The sequence below is a fragment of the Brassica rapa genome, chromosome A07 (genome assembly GCF_000309985.2).
Source record: "Brassica rapa cultivar Chiifu-401-42 chromosome A07, CAAS_Brap_v3.01, whole genome shotgun sequence".
Lineage (NCBI taxonomy): Eukaryota > Viridiplantae > Streptophyta > Magnoliopsida > Brassicales > Brassicaceae > Brassica > Brassica rapa.
The window spans coordinates 20,905,396-20,928,493 of record NC_024801.2 but is presented as its reverse complement, the minus strand read 5'-3'; the positions used below and the strand labels follow the sequence as shown (position 1 = coordinate 20,928,493).

Below are 23,098 nucleotides of genomic sequence, written 5' to 3'. Positions count from 1 at the left end.
ATGTTTGTATTTTAAGACTTTGGGTGTCTCCTATATATATACAGTCGATTTATTTCTCATATTAATGACGCACAATAAATAATGAAATCGTTTAAAGAAATATATTAAATGTGTATTGTCAAAAAATGATTTGCATATGATATGATTTTAACTTGCGCAAGTAATCCATATTAAAAACAAACAACCTAATTAGAAACATTAAAATATTTTGTAAGCAATATAATAAATATGATATCAACATGCGCAAGTTTACCGTTTGAATAATAAGAAACGTTTTTAATATTTGTCTTAATTCTAAATCTTGCCCAATGGTAAACTAAATCGATAAAATTTAATGATTTCAACTTGCGCAAGTAATCCATATTGTGAATAAGTGATTTGCATATTTAATGATTTCAACTTGCGCAAGTAATCCATATTAGAAAGGTAAGTTACTAAAAACAAATTTTGTCAATAAGTTATTTGCATATTTAATGATTTCAACTTGCGCAAGTAATTCATATTAGAAATGTAAGTTATTAAAAACAAACAACCTAATTAGTAGGGGTGTGCACTTTAACCGATATCCAAAGTGGCATCCGAACCTGATCCGAAAAACCCGAACTGAAATCTGAATCGAAGTAGCAAAATACCCGAACGGGTATTGAATAAGGAGAGATTGGATACCCAAACCCGAACGGATAATACCCGAACCCGAATGGATATCCGAAGATAACCGAACATATGTATAATTAACCTTATATTTCTAGTTTACATCTCTCATTTTATATAAAATATTTATATTGATACTACACATACTTTAAGTTCATATGATATACATACAATTACGGAAAAAAATGATTTGCTACTCACTTAAAATGCATGTCAAGTTTTTTATTTCAAAAATTAACAAAAAATTACATCCAAAATTAAAAAAAAAATAACCAAATTAATGTCTTTTTAGTTTTAAAATGTTATGTCCAAATCTATTAACCCTTCAATCTATTAAAAATAAAAAATTAGTTAACTAAAAGTTATATTTTTAAATATAAGAAACTTGAGAAATGATAATTTTAATTTTTTTTTTCAAAATCTAAATATCCGAACCCGATCTGAAATAACCGAATCCGAACTAAAAATATCCGAACCTGATCCGAAGTACAGATATACCCGAACAGGTTTTACACATCTATTCCGAAATACCCGAAAATCTAAAATACCCGATCCTAACCCGAACGGGTACCCAAGGCTAAACTAAATCGATAATTATTATTCATTAGCTATATATGGGCTTAACGAAATCGACAATAGTTTTGGGCTTGTCTACATAAGCTATTGATTAAAATAAATGAAAAATAAAATTCAGAAAAATTGACCAATAGAATTATAACAATTTTTCTGAGAAGCTCTATATTAATGTCATGTCAGCAGAAATCACTAAAGTGACTTCTGTTTTACAGGAGGATTTAGAACTCAACGTTAAGATGAATGTGATTAATCCAGAATGATATAATGAGATTTGATTTATTTTTCTTTAGCAAAGAAAATTAAAATTTAACTTGGGATATTGTAGGGCTTTACCCCGAAGGGAGCCCTTCCAGAAATTCTCGAAGGCCCAAGACAAGCTCAGACCCAGGAGGGGGTTTGGAAATAGTTTTCAACCAGCAATAGACGCGCCTCGGTTAGTACCTCATTAGCTGCGTCATTGCCCCAAGCGCAAAGATGCTTTTGAAAGGAGCACGCGAGATTTTATTTATAGCGTAAGTTTTGGAGCTTTAGAAAATTCATAACCGATGTGGGAGAAATTACAGGCAGCACCTAAAACACGCAAGCAGGCTTTATGCGTCTTGGGCCTCAGAAATTGGACCTATAAATTTCATGTCCAAACATATTTTTTCGTATTTTTGTTCGCAAGTGAAATCGTTTTTTCTGCTCTGTTAATCTTCTGTGTTACTTGGTCATCTCATCTACAGTGTTATTTTACATATTTTGTTCTATTGATTCTCTCTTATGCTAACCACAACAACACAAGCTGTGTGAGCTTAATAATTGGTCAAGTTTCATATTCGTATGCATTTAAAAAAAAATAATTCTTTCTTTTTTGTAATTTGTAGTCATATTTTCCATACATATTTTAATTTATATAAGTTAGAATTACTCATGAGCTGAGAGAAAATGGTCTCTGATATGAATAAAGATATACGATGAATATGTACTGGACATGGTCTTCCGGAACTTCCCCCAAAAGTATCAAATTCTTTTGCCTATGAGACCTCAATTTTGTATATAAAACATTGTTCTACCATATCATATGGTGTATACAAACTTACCAACATACTCACAAAGCATAGCCACAGCTCTCTTCACCACCTTCTCTCATAAAATAGTAATCCAAGCTCTCTCTCCGTCTCTTCACCAACACAACTTCTTTCTCTGCTTATTTTTCAACAAACAAAAACACATTTAGTATAAATTCAATACAAAATTCAAGTTTACTGAGTGAAAAAAATTGAGAAGTGGTTAGTTACCTGATGGTATTTCTCATCTTCTTCACGGTCTATGTAAGCCAAAAGATCATCCTGTCTCATTAAAGCCTCATGTAAAGCCTGAACCATTGAAGACAGAGTATCAAGTTACTACACAACAAAAACATTTCCTTTTTATATCAATCAGTCAATGGAAATAACTTAACATGGAACTGAGAGATTCTAGTTCTTACCTTTTTGGTAGCAATGAGCTCTGCTTCAAGGGCATCCACGCGATACACAGCTGTGTTAAGCAACTCTTCTTTCTCCCTAGGCATCTCATGTCGCTTTGAGTGAAGTGTCTCCACCTGTTTCTCAAGATCTCCTAGTCTGTTCACAACAGAAGAAACGAGGTTTCTCTCTCTGACAGTTGAATAAACCGGTGAAGGAGGACGAGACTCTCTAGCGATTGGTTCATCAACTGATGATTCAGACGGAGAATGTTCTTCTTTACTCTGTGGCAGAGCCACCATAGATATGAGAAACGTGAACAACGTGGTTAACCACCTGAAGATATGACTAACCGGTCCTAACTTTCCCAAACCGGGTGACTCCTTGGGGCCTGCACCAACAACACATTCAGTAACAGTGAAACTTTGCATTGATCTAGTTTAGTATTTAGTTTCAACTCTTTTTACCTTGTGGAGTCTTTGGCTTCTCATTAGCCACCCAAGCAACATCCACAACTTTGTCCACCATTGGTGAGTCATACTCTGATGAATCAGTAGGATATGATCTACCATTGGTCCTAATCTGCAACTTAGATCAAGAAAACAAGTAAAGTGCTATTAAAACGCAAACTATGGTTTCACTTCCATGCAAGAAAACTCTTACATCTTCACAAACAGGAGTCAACTTGGGAACATGACTGTCCTTGTTTGCTTTTGGAGAAGCCATCTCTTCTAGTTCAGAGCTTGATTCCGCTGTTGAGGTGTCACTAACCTTAATCTGAGCCAAAGTGGACAATATTGTTACGTTAAGAAATGATCAAATACATGTTTAGCATTCAAGCAAAGAATATTACCCCGGAAAAAGATGGCTTATCACATGAGTTCATACGGGAAGCACTGTTTAGAATAGATGCATGACTGCAGAGGGTTCCACCACTTTGAACCATCTACAGGTGGGAGATCAGTTAGATAGATAGCTTACTCTATTTTTGTGTTAATTTGAGTAACCAAACACACAGAGTAAACAATAAGTTGTGGAAGGTTGATTTACAGTTAATATCTCTGGGTCTTTCCAGGGACCTTTATCAGATCTCATACAGCCACCTTCATCAACACATGTACAAGCGCCACCAAGAAAATCTGGCAGCTGACTGAACAAGTTCCAAATATTATTAGGGAGATAAACCATGTTTTGGAGTCTTGAGAACCAAACAAGAAGAAAGCTGATGACTGAGAATTATTTACCTTGCATCAATTATCTCAAGTAGTTTGTTCTGGTACTTGTTACCAACAACCTATCAGAAGAACACATGGACAGCAGTTGCTGGCATGAGACTAACATAATGTTTCATATAACGTGTGGATAAGTGGATAAATATGTAGAAAGAAAGGTAACTTTACATGGATCTTTGTTACTGTTTTTGGATCAAGAAATGATTTCACCGACCCCCAAAGAAGCTTAAAACCAGGACCAGCATTGATGATGAACATGCGCTGTAGTGTCTGCATATCACATGGTTTATATTATTAATCACAGCCAACCACACACACGCACACTTTGTTAAGGAAAGTTATAGCAGCCAGCTCAAACCTCAGGGTAGTTATCATTATCAATCTTTTGCAGCTGGATTATGAGATCCCTCGCAGGCTTCGAGAAGTTCTTTAAACCCTGCAAAACATAATTTTAAAAATTGAAAAGTAAGCAGGACATTACTAACACTAAACAAGGTAAAAAAAAAGATTTATCAAGAATCTAGTAGTTTTTTTTTGTTAAGTACCACGCCTTGAACGTCAAGAATGGTGGTGCTAGAGTCAATGTGTCTCTTAGCAGCAATGCAGCAAGCAGGAAACTTGATACTAACAGTCTTCTCAAACTCTCTAACATGATACCTTATGTATCTCTCCAATGTGGTGACTTGCATGAGTTTTGCCGGATCGACTTTTCCTAACCTCTCAATGTAAACAGGTCTTCCTTCTTTGTCAACACCATGATAGCCTTGAGGGTAGTATCTGAGCACCTCATCCACCTCTTGAAACTCAAAATCCTACAACACAAATAGAATAAATAACTCTCATCAGACAAACACACAAATAACACTTATGTTAAAATCATTACCTCGACAATAGTGTCTGTACCAAACTCTTGTCTCCACTGAATCATGTTACTCCACATCAGTTTGGTTTTCCCAACATCAAACTTCCTCGCTTTCAGGAACCTGCAACATGATCTCATCATCCTCTAGGAGTGTTATATAATAGTACATACTAGTAGGCATGGGCAAAAAAAACTTGTATCCAATCCGAGCTTAAAAAAAATATTTGAATGAATTTCCTAGGATATAAAAATATATCTGAACTCGAAGTGTTGTTAACTAAACCCAAAGAGTCCGAGAATCCTAACCTAAAAATCCGAATTATCAGCCAAAATAAGTATCTAAAAATGTATGTTTATTTTGATATGATATCTAAAATGTTCGAACCCAAAATTAATGAATTCAAATAACAAATGAGTTTTAGATAGAAATATTTTTTTACCAAACATGAAGTATTGTTATCAGAACCCGACCAAAACATATATAAAACCTGAGGCTAAACCTGGAACATGATCGGAACGGGTACCCGAACCGTCATGCGTATGAAAAACTAGAGAGAGAGAGATGACCTCAACATGATGTGATAATCATCAAGCTGTGGAGGAAGCAGATTCTCAGAGAGGAGTAAACTCCTTAACTCATCAACAGCTCGCAGTTCCTCAACGTCGTGAATGTCTTCAATGGTAAGAGAGAAGTTCCGATCAGTGCTTCTCCTCCTACCGCTGCTTCCTTTCTTCTTGAGCGAGTGTCTCAGTTTGCTTGAAGCTTTGGCTGCTTTCTTCTTAAAGGTGCCGATTCTCGTTCTCTTCTCGTCCTCTGAAACTTCGAAGTCTGATCTCCGTTCTCTTCTCTCATCATTGCTCGAACACCCTTCGAAACCTGAACAATCAACTCACAAACTCAAAATTACAATTCACAATTCAGAACCGCGATCATCGGTGGAGGATAAGTAACGATGAGATATTTCTTACAAGGTCTAGCGAAATCGAGAGGGCCTGACATGAGGAGACACGAATCCCGAGAACTTGGGATTGCGGCAGCCGAGAGAGAGAAGCGATCGGAGAGAAATTGAAAGAGACGTAAGAGGGAGAAGAAGTAAAGTGTTCGGTTTTTAATATGATTAAATGTGTGTGTTTAATTAAGTCAATATCTTGCGTTACAGACTTTAACTTTTAATTGTTGCCGGAAACACAACCACCCGTCTGTGACTTCTCTTCTTTCTTGTTAAACCAGTCTTGCTTTGTTTTTTTGTTTTGTTTCTCCAATTGAAAATAATATTACTTACCACATTTTATTAATAACATTGCTAACATTTGCATGCACTACTACTAATACTTCTAGAAACAAAAGTTTAACGAAATGTGAGATATTATATAAACGTTGTTCTCTTCTTTTGTTTTATTTTTTATATTAGACGGATTCCCGAGTTAAATGATTTTATATTTGGTATATTTGATCGATTATTTAGTTTATATTGTTAAAGTATAAATTGATTTTTCACTCAAAAATAAAAGTATAAATTAATTTGGGCAATTGTCAATAATAGCACATTTTGAAGTTTATGTCTCAAAAAGAGCACTAGAAGGAGAAAGTCACAAAAATGACATTCATTAAAGGGTAAAATGTCCCTAATATCCTTGGTTTAAATTAAATAAACAAACAAAAATAAAATAAATAAATAAATAAAAAATAAATTAAAAAAAAAAATTTATAGTTTCAGATTATATGTTTTCAGATTCGAAATTTTTATAATTTTTTTTAAAAAAAAAATTTTGAATTTTTTTTTTAATTTTTTTTTCAAATTTTTTTTTATAGTTTAAAAATAATTTTTGAAACTGTTTTATAAATTTTTGTTTTTTATTTTAGTATTTATTTTTTATAAAATTTTAAATCCTAATTCCAAAACCCCACCCCCTTAACTCTAAACCCTAAGGTTTGGATTAATTAACCCAAGGGGTATAAGTGTATATTTACCTCTTTAATGAAACCTATTTTTGTGACTTTGAGCCTTGAGTGCTACTTTGGGAACAAAAACTTGGTTTGGTGCTATCCTAGTCTTTTTCTCAATTAATTTTATCTATTTTAATAATAAAAATATAAATTTTAAACCTTTTTATTAATTTACAGAAAGTTTCACGCCTTAAATTTATTTGTAGTATGATAAATTATTTATTAAAAATAGTAAATAATTTAGTAAGTGAACTAAACTTTTTATTTTTAGTACATTACTTTTGGATTAGTTTAAAACATAGGGTTTCTACATTTATTAGTTTATACAAAAAATTGTTCCTTAAATTTATTGTAATACCATAAATTATCTATTAAAATAGAAATAAATTAAACATGTGGTTTATTTTCAAAAAAATTAGTTGATTACTTAATGATTGTTTTGAAAATAGATGAAGATGACTTCTACTATTAAAATAAGTTCATTTGTGGACTTCTGAATTGCGAATGTCACCCACACAAATTTGTTTATCTTTAAAATATATGATTTGTTTTCTTTTGAATCTATTGCAAAAAAAATTAGGGTAGATTTATGGACTTATTTGCCAAATAACCAAAAAAAAATGAAAAATTAGATTTTGGGAGAGAGAATAGAGAGAGATAGGAAAAGAAAGTAAGAGAGAGGGGGGGAATTTTGGTTAGTTAGTGTATTTATGTTTTTTTGATGTATATAGGATGCAATTTCCTTAGATTTATTTTGTTCTAGTTATCATCATCATAAATAAGATTTTACATATGTAGAGCTCATTTGTGACTTGTGGTTGTCATTCATTCTGCCGGTGGAACATATATTGTTGAGATATTTTTAATTTTTATTCGAATGGATAAGGTTTTGTTTTCTCTTTTATTTAAAAACCACTTAAATGTTAATTGGTAATAAAAAATCTTTATTAGGTTGTAAACAAAGCGACAAATAAAAAAAAGTTGGAAATAGACAATTAAAATACATAAAAGATTATAATTTACAGCCTAAACCAAAGTATGTCTTATTTTAGTTTGAAACACACCTGCAGCTTTGTCGGCAAAGGCATCTCGTTTTTCTTTTCTCATTTGCTAACCATATCCATACATATAGAATATTATGCCACTTTGACTAAAAAGTAAGATGATCACTTAATAAATTACTACTAATTAACTTTTGTTTCTTTGGGTAAAATACAACGCCGAACAAGATTAAATTAATTAAATCAGAGTGAGCTTAACGACATAGATTACTAATATGTACATCACGCTATATGTTACGCATATATTATACAGTTTTCCCTGGGACAATGGGTTAAGTGCACTGTGCAGAAGCATTCTCCGATCTCAACACTCTGCTTCTTCCTCCACTTTGATCCTGACAATAACTTCTTCTTATGTACAGAGACAAACACTTGTTGACTGAGCTGTCCGAAGGAGAAATATAAGTAATGAAGATGACACAATTATTTACATGAACTTTCTTCTGTTCTTCGTACCCTTTATGTGTATTTCTTCAGGTTAAGCTTGGCCCGGAACTTGCTAAGCATGTCTTTCCACTCAGCTGCAAACCATAAAAAAAAAGTCGTTGTTCTTAATGATGAGCAACCTACATGGAAATGCGGATCAAGGTCACCTAAACTGATTAGTATCATAACAATTAACATAAAAGCTTACCAGCTTCATCATTAACAGCTTGCACCATGTTGCTCAAAATATTGAACTCTTTAGTATCAAGACAAGCCTGACCCTTTGGTCTGTACAAAGGCAAAACAAAGCTTTAGGTTTCGACACTCAAAAATTCAAAAAGCAAGATAGATATGATCTAGGCCGGGTGTTAGAAAATTTACCGGTCTTATTTTCTATTGTAAATGTGTACCGGTCTTGTTCAGTAAATAATAAACCATCTGAAGCAGCTTTTCATTAACAAAGGCATGTTGCTCAAAATATTGAACAGCGTGCACCATTTGCTCAAAATATTGAACTCTTTAGTATCAAGACAAGCCTGACCCTTTGGTCTGTACAAAGGCAAAACAAAGCTTTAGGTTTCGACACTAAAAAATTCAAAAAGCATGATTGATATGATCTAGGCCGGGTGTCTGAAAATTTACCGGTCTTATTTTCTGTTGTAACTGTTTACCGGTCTTGTTCAGTAAATAATAAACCATCTGAAGCAGGTGTTTGTTGTGACATCTTCCCTGACTCAATGACTCACTCCATCACAATATGTGATGCAGCGCATCTTAACAACTAAACCACGTCTCCAATTCTATCACAATAGATTTAGGCTTCACATGTGTTACAATAGTTATTATGGGCTTTAATGTTGTTTTGGCCTTTGACGTATTAGTTAGATTAGCTAGGGTTTTGTCAGTGTCTTTTATTTAAGAAAGTCATGAAAGTATTATTGTATGCAGGTTTTTACATTTAATAAAATATAAAAAGAGAAAGTTATCTCTTTTACCTTGTTTTCGGATAGAGCTAAACTCTCGAATCTTAAGAAAGCAAAATCTCTTAGGTATTCTAAGAGTCAATAGGTTAATTGCATTGCACGTAGCTTCCGCTACATTAATATGAAGGGTACTTGCTCACTTGGATAGGTACCTACAGAGGAATCACCACAATTTTCAACCGCAACTACGTATCTTACTTCAGCTCAGATGATTTATAAGCATAGTTATGTGTTACCTTGCATCTAACAGCTATATTAAATGCATCTGAAGGTTGAAGGTCAAAGCTGAGACAATCTATTAATGCATTACCCACCTGCAACATCGCCCCAAAAGTGAGACATGAATAGATAACTATAACTGAGTTTCCAAGACCGACGGCCAGTTACATAGAAGACACTAAATGCAAACCTTTGAAAGGTTTGCAAAATAAGCCTCGTGAACTCTTTTGGTGACCCTAACAAGTAGAGAAGTTAAGAGAAAACGTTCATGAGAAAATGAATTACATAAAGAAAGATAGACAGAGACCATAAAGACATATTTCGTAGCCATCTTCTCCGCCATTTCCTTCACCACATGATACATCTCGTCTGCAAACCAAAAATCTCCAATTTCCGAGGCCCATAAGCTTATAAGATTTTAAATAGGTGAAACTATTTTGTATATTTCCATTTATATTTGGGCCGAACGAAGCCCAACGTTGCAGCCACAAGAGGTGATCAAAAAAGTATTCAAACACAATGACAGCGAGATGGTAAGAATGTAGTAAATGGACACAACCTCGTTTACATGCTCAAAAGTCAAAAGCATTTCTGGTCAGAAGCTCTATGTTTTGCGTTTTTAGTTGATGCATCCACCAAGCCAGTGTTATTGTTCGTGAAAAATGTTATGGATAAAATAACAATTATGGATTTCTAAAGACCTCCAAATATATCTATATACAAGAAAATAAGGATTGATAACCATAAAGCAAGTAAGACTATGTAGTGGCCATTTCGCATATTATTTATTAAATGCTATTTATGTTTTGTATCCAAATAAATATATATTATATAGACATTTAATATAATAAAGTTAATATAAATATCAAATTTGAAAAATAACAATTAATGTCTAGACATTAAAATCAAATATATTTTTTTCTTTTAGAATAAATATATATTAAAATGAAAAATCTATATAAAGAAACTTTTGTAAATTAGTATTTCTATAAATTAATAAAATTTCAAAGTTCCAATTGTGATAAGGTACTTTGAGATTTAAACATTTAAATGAAGTAAGTAATAATTAGATTATTTATAAAATAGTTTCAAAAAGAAATTAGATTATTTATTTAAAATAAAAAGATATTCATATGAGCGTATATATGTGATGAGGTACTTCGAGATTCTTGCGACTTTTAAAGATTCGATGTCGGCTGCTCTTAGCCTCCTTCACGCACTCTCAAGACTTTAGCCTCTCCCGACCAACCCTACCATTTGTCTTTCTTTCGTTCTTCCTTTTATTATAATCATTTGCGTATTTTTTTTTTCATTTCTTACTTACATAGAGCATATGTTTAATCGATTGTCATGTTGGAATAATTAGTTTTTATATCAAACAATAATACCACGATAACCAAGTCCTTCTCCAAAAGTCCAAAATTGGTTAATTATATCACTTGCAATCACGCAATCGCATTTGATATAGAATTAGCAATGGATGGTGACATTTTTTAAACGGAATCAATATGACTAATTATCAAACAGAAGCCATAACAATTAAAAATGTGTGGTTCTTGGCCATTTTCACACAAGTAAACTTAGCTATCTGTACTCTTTTTTTATGACCCTGGTATCCGTATATCTCGAAAAAATCTGATTAGCGCCAAAATACGTCCACCGGAGGTTAAGCCGGGGATCCCACCGAAGGCATTCAAGGAGGCCGTCTTTTTCATCATATTTTAATCGACGGTGGTCGGGATTCTATCTATATTACTATTTGCGAAGTGATTTTTTGGTTTTGAATTCTCACGTTAAAAGTTAGACCGGTTAATATTGTTTATACCCACACTGAATTTTTATATATAACTTATTACAATAATTAAACCAAATTTTGTATCAATAATATTAAATGTATATGTTATATTAGGTAATTGATTATGAACTAATAAAATAAAATTGTCAAAAATAAAAACATTCTTTAAAAAGAATAATTTATATATATTGTTTTTTATCCAGAAATCATATTTTAATTATAAAGTGAAACAAAATTAAGATATAAAACAATTTTTAATTAAATATTAATCAGACAAAAATATTTGTATAAAAATATTTCTAATATGTGAGTATTTTTAAAATTTCAATACAATAATAAATATAAATATTTTCATCAAAACTTTGTCGAATATAATTAATTTGATGTTTGATTTAATTTTTTTTGACAACATAAATAATAACTTATCATAATGATTTTTAAATAAATAAAATATAAAGTAATAAGTATTCGTAAAAAGATTACGGCTGCATGTGTAGACAAGACATCTAGTTAACAATATAACATATCAATATATCATTATTCGCTGAAACAATGAATTTAATATACGTACATGCACTTCAACAACAGTCTCAGCGACTATAAAATAGAATACCCGTAAGTGCATGAACCTCAAATACGTAGCCGTCGTCTTTTTGATACTTTTAGCAATTAGTTATCTGCCTTTAGTAAAATGATCGAAGCTTAATATTTGATACTCGATGATATACGAGACACGAACACGAAGTCTAAGCAACTAAATAGAGACAACAAATCCAAAAGGCCATGCTCAAGGAGACACACCATTATATATAACACAGTCGTATAATTTGTATTATATGTGTATGTAGCATAATATATATTATATGATATATATAGATATATATGTTTATATGTCTCTTCGAATCTGGTTTTAATATCCAAGATATGACATAATATTTCGGTCCTGCATATTCGATATCGATATATGCTGGTATCTGAAACTTGTTATTTTATTCTGCTCAGAGATTATCATGTATTATTATTTTCTCCGTTTAGCTATTCTTTGGTCTTGGTTTGAAGAGAATGCTTTTAAAATTCACAAATACTCTTAAAGTCTAATAGCATTAATTTCTCTTGAACAAAAGAATATCTCCTCCATGTATATATTGAGTAGATTAATTATTCGGCATTCCATTGTATGACATAGACGCACCCATAATTAATCTGGTTTTGTTTTTCCTTTTTTACTTCAGTTTGTATTATGTCTAGTTAGCAAAATCTTCCACTTTTACGAGTCGGTACATTTTCTCTGACGGTGAATATTTGGAGAAAAAAATATATCGTATCAACTGAAGTTAGTTTCAAATTCGAAATCATATACTTTATATAACTGGATCTAGCTGTTTGCAATAATTAACCACTTAACTACAAGGGTGTGGTCGGGAGCGGCCCATAAAGATCTCAAGGCGAATAAGAGCATCTCCAATGTAAAACTTTATTTTTTTCTCAAAAAATGAGTAAAAGTGAAAATAAAATAAAATTGCTCAAACCCTACTCCATTTCCCACTCCATTATGGAGTGATGAACAAACAAAAAATAAACTACTCCATTTATGGAGTAAATTTCATTATAGAGTGAGATATGAAGTTGAGTTGGAGCATTCCTTATTCCATATCCACTTTTACTCCATTTTAGAGGAAAAAATAGAGTTGGGATGGAGATGCCCTAAATATCTAACTCCCTCTGCAAATAACTAGATCTGCCTGAAGCCGGTGGACAAAGTCCTCGCAGATTAGTCTAGTTGAGTCACTGATGCAGTAATAATATTTGAATATATTTCAAAATATTATGTTTATTTATTTTATTATTATTTATGTGTTTATCTTAATTAGTTAGAATTATCTTAATGAACTTTCATAATTTGTTATTTATTCGTTTTAATATAAATAAGTTTTTATGCCAAGAGTTGTATTCAGTTTTGATTGATTAATAAAAAGAGTTTTCTTAAATAGGTTTATGTAAATCATTAAAAAGAATATTCTCAAATCTTAAAGAGTTTTTGATTAAATATTGTGAAGAGTATTCATTGATCCTAGTATCTGTTTTTTTTTTAAAATCGATGGATCTTAGTTTTATTCCTGGAGTTTCCGCTACATCAGTTGGTATTCAGAGTATTTATAATATTTAAATTCTATAATTCGTGTGATAAAAAATAAGTTTGATCGATACTATAAATACTCTATAAGTATAATGTTTATACGACTCGGGTGATACTACTTTAAGTGTATGTAATGTAATTCACTGGTAAATAAATGTTCGTTTCGATTAAACCCATCACTAATATATTTTGACGTGCATGTCATTATTAATTTATTACATTATATACTTATACATGTTCAGATTTTTGCCTTACTAACGAAGGAAAAGTCCATCATGACCGTACAGAGCTATGCAAGAAACTATTGACTCCGGAGTTGCAACATTAGTTTTGATGTGATTGTAAACAGAATCTCTTTACGTAGGTTTTTCTTTATTATGAATGGTCAATATGTAAGAAGTGTCAATTGATATTGTGTTGTCGTTGTCTATATGTGTGAGGCATACGACGTGCAACGTGTCTATACATATTTGAAATATCTTCTGATTTACTTATGAAAATTTATAGCAATTAGTTAAAAGTAAAATATTTAGGATTCTATAGAGAATTCTTTAGAATCATCCAATTTTATTTGTAATTTAGCTGTTATAATTAACTGAACTTAATGATTTATACTAATATCGCAATTGTGTAGTTTCAAATGTGATAATGTGTATGTATATGAGTAAGTTGTAAAAAATAAATATTGTTTTTAGTTTTTTTGTAAAGGGTAGAACGAAACGAAGAAAAGAAATGGAACCGTTGCAGATACAAACGAATACATTTTGTTAAGAGACTCCTACAGAGGTCAGAGAACCTTGGAGAATGTTTAAGACATTACAAAAAAATACCATGTACTTTAAGTGAAACGGAGTGGGGGACAAAGAGGAGAAGAACTTCAAGAACATACCAGCCTTTTAAGGCTAGCTTTTATAAAAATGAAATCGAACCCAATTTGCATGCATTTACTCATATCTTACCCTACGTGAACAACCATCAAAGTTCATAGTTTGTCTTTCTCCTTCATTGATTAATTTAATTGCAAGAAATGATATTTCCAAGCTTCCATGCAGGTCGTCGAGACAATCGATTGAAACGTTATACGCCTCTTTTATAAATACATTAATTATGAACCATGGGTGAGGGAAACAGAAAACAAAAACTTTTTTTTTTTTGCGCAACTGAAAAAAAAAAAAAAACCTTGGGAGTCTCATTGGTTGCTTTCTACTTTTCTGTTTTATTTTATATTTAGATAGATATGTTTAAATTTTGACCCAAAAAAGAAGAAGATATATATGTTTAACGAAGATTAGGCAACTGTTTTCTACTAAGTGAACAAACCATCTAAACTTATCTATTTTCTCGTTTATGTCAATGTATTTATAACTAAACTATAGAGAGTATGGGTTTCTTTGTGTTATTATCAAGTTTGATTCTAACTACGAAGTCCCTAACCCAACAAATGAATAATGTTCATATATTACCGAAAGTGGTATATTTTTCTAGGATGCCTTCATACAATTTGTTTTACATTTCCACATTTCTTTTCATGCATATTATATAACATAATAAAGTGTACATTCATGAAAGTTGACTACTCACCAGAACCCACCTTAGAAATAATTTGGCAAAACTTCTTTTGGCTTTTAATTTTCCAATTAGATCGAGAGAGGGATTCCACAATTAATTGTTAAAGCTAATGTTCTGTTATTAATTTTAATCTACGCATCAGTCATTGAGGTTGTTTGTTTTTCTTTTGCATGAAATCTATTCGGATCAAATAATATAAACATTATAATAGATGAGCAAAGAAATCTCGTTACTTGGAAACGATTTCAAATTTCAAAATTAACACACAAAATACAAAACACATAGAATTATCTAAACATAAAATTTGTTAAACTTCCAATGCTGTAAGAAAGATATACAAATTGAGAGTTTCGGTCTCTCCATAAAATAATATAGGCGAGAGCTAAACTCCCAATGAATGATGTAGCAAAGCATTATATAACCCTAATTGAATCGAACACGGCACTTGTAAACAGAAACACACTATTTTTTTTGAATAAATGTTAAATTTGTATTCATAAAAATACATTTTTACATCAAATGCAATGCAACAAAAATTAAGCATTTAGTGTAAATCCTAATTCTTTTTGTGACCTTACTCACGGCTTCCCAACCAAAAAATAAGAGAACCCCCAAATTTCTTCACTATTTTCATAGACAAATTTCTTCAGACTAGATATATGAAGAGGTGCACATTTTCATTGGTCATCCTTGATTATTTTGAATGATGATTGATGATATCTCTCTAATCAATTAGTTCAGTTTTCTGCAAGTTAGAAAAACAAAATTTAGTAAAAGAGAAAATCGGTGTTCTACGGTTTTCTAATTATTTCATGTATATATGTTATCATTATTTTTGCATGATTTTTTTTTATGGTTCGATTATTTATACAACATTGTTACCAACGTAAGCCATAAATTAACTACTTAGCTTTATCAAGGTAGTACATAAGATTAAAAAAGGTAGTCTCTGAATATAAAACAACTCCAGTTACAAAAAAAAAATATAAAACAACTCCAGAATGCTCGCAACGAAAGAGAGGACAAAGCAAAAGTAGAGAGATCAATGCTAAGGAAGGAAGATAGAGGCATGTGCTTGAGAGTTGAGAGGTTAGGTAGATTCGGGATCTTTCAGACATCTTTTTCTTTCTTACATCCTCTCTCTCGTCTCTCTCTCTTACATACATGTTTTTTTAGTAACAGAAATAATTATTATTGCTACATTTTGATTCCGCTTTTGATATAAGAACCTGTATTTGCCAAAACGCAGTATCTTTGCCTTAGCTTTCTTTTATAATACTTTTTCCATTTCTGTGTATATGTTTCACTAAGCAACTTGGAACCCTTTTGCGTTGGGTAAAAAGAGACTTCACACCACTGACCACACACCCACTTACCAAACGTTGATGTACCAAATCTCTCTACTTTGATCGAGTTTTATCATTTTTGAGATTCAAATCGAAACTAAAATATGCTCTTTCACATAACTAATATGATGTTTGCAACGTGCTTTGAACTTTACACTTTTTAATTGAGTAAATAGGTCAAAATATATATATTCTAAGTACATGTATATACTATATATTGGATTTAAAAACGAAGGCAAGCTAGCAGTGCTGAGTTTGTAAAAGATCTAATTATCATGTAGTTTAAATGAACTAGTTTTATTGATCTTTTTTAAGGGTGTAATTATTGATAATTTATCTGACCTAGTAAACAATAAAACAAGGTTTATGAATATGTATGACACTATTGTATGTGTATTAGTTTAGAAAAGGTTTAGCGTTTTTTTTGTTATGAGTGAGATGTGAGATGTGAAAAATGACATTATTTTCTCTTGAATGATTTTTTTAGGTGGTGACTATAATTATTTTCTAAAGTAATAACTATTTTATTTTTAGATATCTATTGTGGGATGTCTTTTGCATACACCCAATATATGACGCATTTGTTCCTTTCTTCGACTAATTAATTTTGGATTTATGAAAAAAAACTGGAGATAATCTTACTTAATTCCTCGAAACCTTTTATTGGGGGCATCAATTTCTTTAATATTTAATTTTCAATTTATTCGGTGTCGTTTGGGCATCTATATATTTGAAAAATATCAATTTATTCGGTGGGAATAAACTGTCAATTCGATGGTACAATAGTTTTGAGGTTGTTGGTAGTTGATTTCTGTATTTCCATCGTTAAAAGACAAAAAATCAAAGTATATAAACTCGTTTATAAATAACTAAAAACAAGAATATTATAATTATTTAAGCTATCACTTTTAAGCTTTGTTTCTAAAATTATTTTACAAAGTAAAAAAAATATTTAATAAACTTGTGGTTTATGCAGTATTCCTACATTTTTACAAAATGTTTCTAAATGATCGAAGGTGTACGTTTTTCTATCATACATGTGTGATATTTTGGCAATTTTGCAAATATCCCATAGTTTTCACGTATATATTTAAAAGCTGTTAAGTATATAACTAAAGTAATACATATATGTTTTCTCAAAAAAAAAAAAGAGTAATACACATAAACAAAAAAAGGAGAAACGCACTGTCAAAAGACAATTAGTACAAATTACTTTTCTTACCTGTTCCAATAAATGCAGGAAAAAACTGACTAATAAAATACCTAATTCCTGAGCCAAAGAAAAAGATACCTAATTAACGTCAGACCTCACTTATTTCCTTGAACTAATATCGATTATTTGAAAATTTTGATTATTAGGTACAAGAAAAATGACACGTGTCGATCTGACACCCCGTATATACTCTTTTACATGAGATCCACATGTGCGAACAGAGCACGCACTCTTGCACGTGAGATATCCGTACGATGACGGTCTATTTAATAAATTTTTATTTTCTATTAATTTAGCTTAATGTTTAAGAGACTTTTTAAACTCAATTGTAGATCATATTTTTATTTTCAGTTACATATGAATTTTATTTGTTTTCCTAAACGTTAATTGAGGTATACTTTATTTGTATAGTTAGTTTTATTTTGAAAGCAGAAATCTATACATAGAAGTTTGTGATGACAATGAAGGTCGAATGCTGCCAATATGCCAAGTCAAATCCTATTTCTTTCTCTTTAAAAAAATCTTAATACTTTTATTTTAAATTAATGTCTTTATTCTTTAAGAGTAGCTAATTAATATCAAAGCGATTTGTTTTCGCTGTGGATAAAAGGATGAATAAAGCCTTGAATCTATTTGATTAATTTGTGCATTAGTTGCTAATCAAATGGAGATAGCAAAAAAAATATTTGCCAACATGAAAATAGTTAACTAAGAGCATCTCCAAAAAGACAATCTACTTTTAAATTTTCAAAACTCTTTATTTGAAATTTAAATGTAAAACAAAATTTCAAATTTAACTTCAAAACTATTTGTATTTTATACTACAGTCTTTATATTTGTCATAACTAATTTAATTTCATAAAACTTTTGTAATAACTAGCACATATATAAAATATTACAAAATATTAATTAATAAAATATTACAAAATATTAATTAATAAAATATTACATTCAGATATTTTTTAAATACATAATTAATATTTAACTTCAAGCAAAATACCATATCATTCTATTAATTTTTCCGTAATGCATATATGATGAACTACTCCATATAAAAAGGACTCTCTTTATTATTAATTTGTAGATTACGAGATAAAAATTGTTAAAATCAGGTGATACTAGTACTTGTAAATACGTTAAATCTGAATGAGAAAGTAAAAGAGGAAAAAAAAAACATTGCTAAAAGACGTAACTTCTATCGATGATATTAATACTCATGAATACATTTGATCTGAACAAAAAAATAATTATACGAAAAATACATCAAAAACAACAACAACAACCATCTTCGGTTACACAAAATTAGTTCGGACAATATTTTAGAGATTTAGGAAGTTCCAGATCAAATTTACCTGATCATTACTGTTATTGTAATATTTAAATTTGTGTAATAGTTATGACTTCATGTATTTTTAAAAGTTTTTTTGTTAGGTTTCTTTTGTATATTGTTTGTTCTTTAAATAAAGATTTAAAATATTTTAAATCATATTTTAAAGTTTTATATAATTTTATGTGTAAAACTTAAATTTATAACAAAATGAAATATTTATGAGATATAAATTTTAAGGATTAAAACAATAAAAGAGAAAATATTTAAGAATCATAAATGTGATGTGTAATTGTAGAGACCAAAATGCAAACAAAAATATGAAACTTCAAATTCGAAGTTTTGATTAGTGAAACTTCAAATATAGAGTTTCACTCCTCAAAACTTCAAATTTGAAGTTTTAAAGTTTTTTTTAGAGCAAAAAAACCTTTGTATTTGAAGTTATAGAAATTATTTTGAAGATGCTCTAAACAGTAGTAACCTAGTGGCAAGAAAAATGATTTGGAATAAAACGTAAATATGTTAGTTTAGATTTAAATTCTTCCAAAATCTAAGCTGTTATAGTGACCAGATGATAAAATTATGTCTTACGTCTCATTAAGAAAACTCACGACTAAACTAATCGTCGGTATTGTTTTCCTGTAAAATTAGTAGAGATTTGTCCCTGATAACTTCGATTAACAAAAATAAAAATACTTTATTAATGACTAGAAATCTATTGATTTAAGTATGAAACTTTAAATTAAAAATAAATATAGCTTTAGAAGTTAGTATGAGTTTAAATTTCGAAGTGAAAAAAATATTTTCAGAAATTAATTATTTAATACTCTCTATGTTTTCTAAAAATGTTATTTTGACTTCTTATATACAAAAATATAATTTTAGAATTTCATTACGATTTATACATACTTTGGCTTAATATTCATTGTGAAATGAATATATCTTATAAATAATTTCATTGATCTCAAATACTATTGGTCAAATAAGTGTATTCAATAAAACACATAAATATATGTTTGTATAAAAAATGTCAAAGTAATATATTTCATAAAATGGTGGAATATTTTTTATTGCTAACTAAATAAAGTATAAAATAATGAGCTAAAAATAATAAAACACAAATAGAAAGAAATAGAAGGAGAATGCAAATTCCATGTTTGAATTGAGGAATAGTTTTGGATTATCGGAAAAACATATTACTATATGTTTATGTACTCAAAAAGTTACTGGGCTTTGAAACAAGGGGCGGATGTAGAGATGAATGTTTAGGGAGGCATTATCAAAATTGCTTAAAGATAATCCGGGTATGACGAACACTATCAAAAAAAAAATCTGCTCCACCTTGGACCATGTTGCTCCGCCAATTTAACCATAGAAGTAGTATATAATTTTCTAGGTAAGACATGAAAGTTGATGCTTTTTGCATTTTGCTCATCAAGATGAATTCAATGCATGGTTTATTTCGTGATAGAATTTTAAAATACTGATTGAAGTTTCCAATCTTGATTGAATTATTGACATGGGAATATGGCAGAACATTAAATAACGGGAGTACCCATACATGCATTCTAAAATACCACCTCTACCCTCATCCCGTCATCTGTCTCATACTCCAGGTGTCCGTTGCTGAACGGTTTATTCTGGTACTTTGGGCGGTGATTCTCATGTATTAAAAACGACAATCGAGAAAGGTTTTTAATTATTTAATTATTAACTTACTTATACTATATTGTAGAAACAAAAAATAAAGATTTTCATAGGTATTTAAAATAGTATATACTGGTTTATTAATTACTTTAAATGATTACTTTTAACTAATTTAACGTTTTATTTATTTTTCATAAAATTCAACCATACCTATACTTTATCTTATGTTCTATTTTTAAAATAAAATATAATTAATTCATGTTAAAATAATTTAAATTTAAAGTAAATCTAAAATCTAATTTTCAGGAAATATTAGTTTATTTTGGAATTTCTGAGTATTAGAAATTTATACAAAATACTACATTTGACTACAAATTATTTTTAAAATAATTAATCAGAGAATAAATCTTGAAGGTTGCAAATTTTCACAAAAAGAAAACCCCAGAAGGCTTACTTTTCCATAAACAATGACTAAAATGGTTATTGGTTATTTAAAGAATCAATAATTTAAAATTAAACCCATACACATAAACAAAAACAAATATTGCAAAACAGCTGTAAACTTGACTGTTTCTACTTCACATGCTTCATCGCTCAATAGTTTCCAGATTCCTTTTAATTATTTTTATAATATTCACTTCTTTTTAATTTATGTTTTTTTTTCTTTCTCCCACTCTATAAAACCCCTTCTCAAACCCATAAGTTACCTCTTCTCCCTTCGATCCCGAATACATACATCACTTCTAAAACTGTTAGTGTTTTTGTCTTCCTTTTTCTATACTTTTTCAGTTTTTTTTTCTCTCGAGAAACAAAACTTGTTCTGTTTTTTTTCTTTCTTATATTGATGTGGCAAAGAACTGGATCTTGATGTTCAAACATTCATGTCGTCTCCGGTGATTAGTGAAATCCTTAGATCTGGGCTTACTATAGATTCGTCTCTTAGGCGCAGAACCCATCTTGTTCAATCTTTCTCCGTTGTCTTTCTCTACTGGTTCTATGTCTTCTCATAAATCATCTCTCCTTTAGCTCTAATATATATATATATATAACCTATAACTATATACTATACCATATAAAACTTTTATAATAAGATTTTATAGATTTCTAAAACCCTAACTTGGGTCCTGCGTCTTTCATTTGTATTAGTATTTTCTGTGTGTGTTTTCGATATATAAAATATGAATAAAACTGAACTCGGATCTCCGACAAGCAACTCGTCTGTTTCAACGACCGGTTTACTAAACTCCGGTTCGGAGACTGATCTCCAACAACGTGATCTACTCGACGAGCGGAAGAGAAAGAGGAAGCAGTCGAACAGAGAGTCGGCAAGGAGGTCGAGGATGAGGAAGCAGCAGCACTTGGACGATCTAGCAGCTCAGGTCACGCATCTACGTAAAGAAAACGGCCATTTCATCGCCGGGATCGCCGTCACGACGGAGCACTACGTCACTATGGAGGCGGAGAATTCCATTCTCAGAGCTCAGCTCCTGGAGCTCAACCACCGCCTTGATTCCCTCAACGAGATCGTCGACTTTGTCGAGTCGTCTTCCTTTGAGATGGAGACTGGTCAGGGAGGAGGACTGGTTGACTACGGTGGCGGCGGCGGAGGTGGTGGTGGTGGATTTTACGACGGGGTGATGAATACTCTCAATCTAGGGTTTTATAACCAACCAATCATGGCTTCTGCTTCTACTGCTGGTGATGTTTTCAACTGTTGATATCATCGTGAGTGTGACGAATATGAATGACATCAGGGGTAAGCATGTAACTTTATTATGTATGATGTGATGTTATGTTTTTTAGTTTGTAAGATAAAAAACAATTAACGCTTAATCAGTGTTTAAAACTGTGATATCATGAAGATGGTGATGTGATTTTGCTGTAAGTGGGTGAAAATGTTTAAAATATATATATTTATATTAAAATGGAGAAATATTATTTTGTCTTTTTATATAGTTTCTGTTTTCCTTATTTGGGCGCATTTGTTGACTTTATTAGAAAAGATGATTTGGCTATTAGTGAAGAATGAAAACAATGTGAAAGCTCGTGGACGGTTTCATATAAGAAGGTGGTCCATTTAAAATACTATTTATAAATGGAGTGTTGTCATTATTTTGCTCAAGACTATATTGTCCAAAATGTCATAATAGTGATGCGTTCTAGCACTTGCAACAAAATGAATTATTATCATGGGTCACTCCAGTTTTCTCTTTTCAAGAATCCTACGTACGATGCACATGATCTCACTTACTCAATAATTTCGTTTTATTTATAGTATGTACATGTCAATTCCGTGATCTCACATCTAGATTGATTAATGTGTCTATATGGATCAATCTACTTAAATTAACACACTTATATTTATACGAGTTACGGCATGATTAGTGGGGGTATCTACCCCAGTACCTCAGCCTAATAATAATGGAAATATATCAAAAAGCATGAGTGAGAAACACTTTAGTTGAGCAACGATTATTTGGTTAGAAACTTTCGGAACAATTTAACAGCATAATTCTACAGGTGGCTTATTGTAATTCGTTCTATTTTATTTTTGTTTAAATTTTTACAACAAATTTTAACTATATTAATATTATATATATTAAGAAACTATGAAAAAGTTTATATTGCTGCTGATGCTCTTCCAGTCTACAATTTTCA

General features: G+C 30.8%; 2 protein-coding genes and 1 non-coding gene across 6 annotated transcripts; 1 reads left to right on the top strand and 2 right to left on the bottom strand.

The window, feature by feature from the left end:
* Nucleotides 1–1,552: 1,552 nt before the first annotated feature.
* LOC117127003 lies at nucleotides 1,553–1,703 on the bottom strand. The gene has a single exon (XR_004449763.1). It is a non-coding gene; the product is annotated as a U4 spliceosomal RNA (small nuclear RNA).
* A 442-nt stretch (nucleotides 1,704–2,145) lies between these two features.
* On the bottom strand, nucleotides 2,146–5,998 carry LOC103830653 (phosphatidylinositol/phosphatidylcholine transfer protein SFH5). 4 transcript variants are annotated; one of them, XM_033275134.1, is made up of 15 exons: nucleotides 5,739–5,998; nucleotides 5,337–5,646; nucleotides 4,791–4,890; nucleotides 4,453–4,719; nucleotides 4,266–4,343; nucleotides 4,076–4,177; nucleotides 3,920–3,969; nucleotides 3,726–3,825; nucleotides 3,529–3,621; nucleotides 3,339–3,452; nucleotides 3,143–3,263; nucleotides 3,029–3,066; nucleotides 2,699–2,959; nucleotides 2,508–2,585; nucleotides 2,146–2,412 (listed from the first exon to the last, which is right to left on the bottom strand). In XM_033275134.1, exons 1-15 carry the CDS (start codon nucleotides 5,767–5,769, stop codon nucleotides 2,392–2,394), a joined length of 1,764 nt encoding a protein of 587 aa, XP_033131025.1. In that variant the 5' UTR covers nucleotides 5,770–5,998; the 3' UTR covers nucleotides 2,146–2,391. The 4 variants fall into 4 exon arrangements, with proteins under 4 accessions (XP_033131025.1, XP_033131026.1, XP_009104709.1 ...); XM_033275135.1 differs by having other exon boundaries at nucleotides 3,143–3,257; XM_009106461.3 differs by having other exon boundaries at nucleotides 2,699–3,066.
* Nucleotides 5,999–21,136: 15,138 nt separating this feature from the next.
* LOC103830652 (bZIP transcription factor 44-like) lies at nucleotides 21,137–22,393 on the top strand. The gene has a single exon (XM_009106460.3). It carries the CDS (start codon nucleotides 21,619–21,621, stop codon nucleotides 22,156–22,158), a length of 540 nt encoding a protein of 179 aa, XP_009104708.1. The 5' UTR covers nucleotides 21,137–21,618; the 3' UTR covers nucleotides 22,159–22,393.
* The last annotated feature ends 705 nt before the right edge of the window (nucleotides 22,394–23,098 follow it).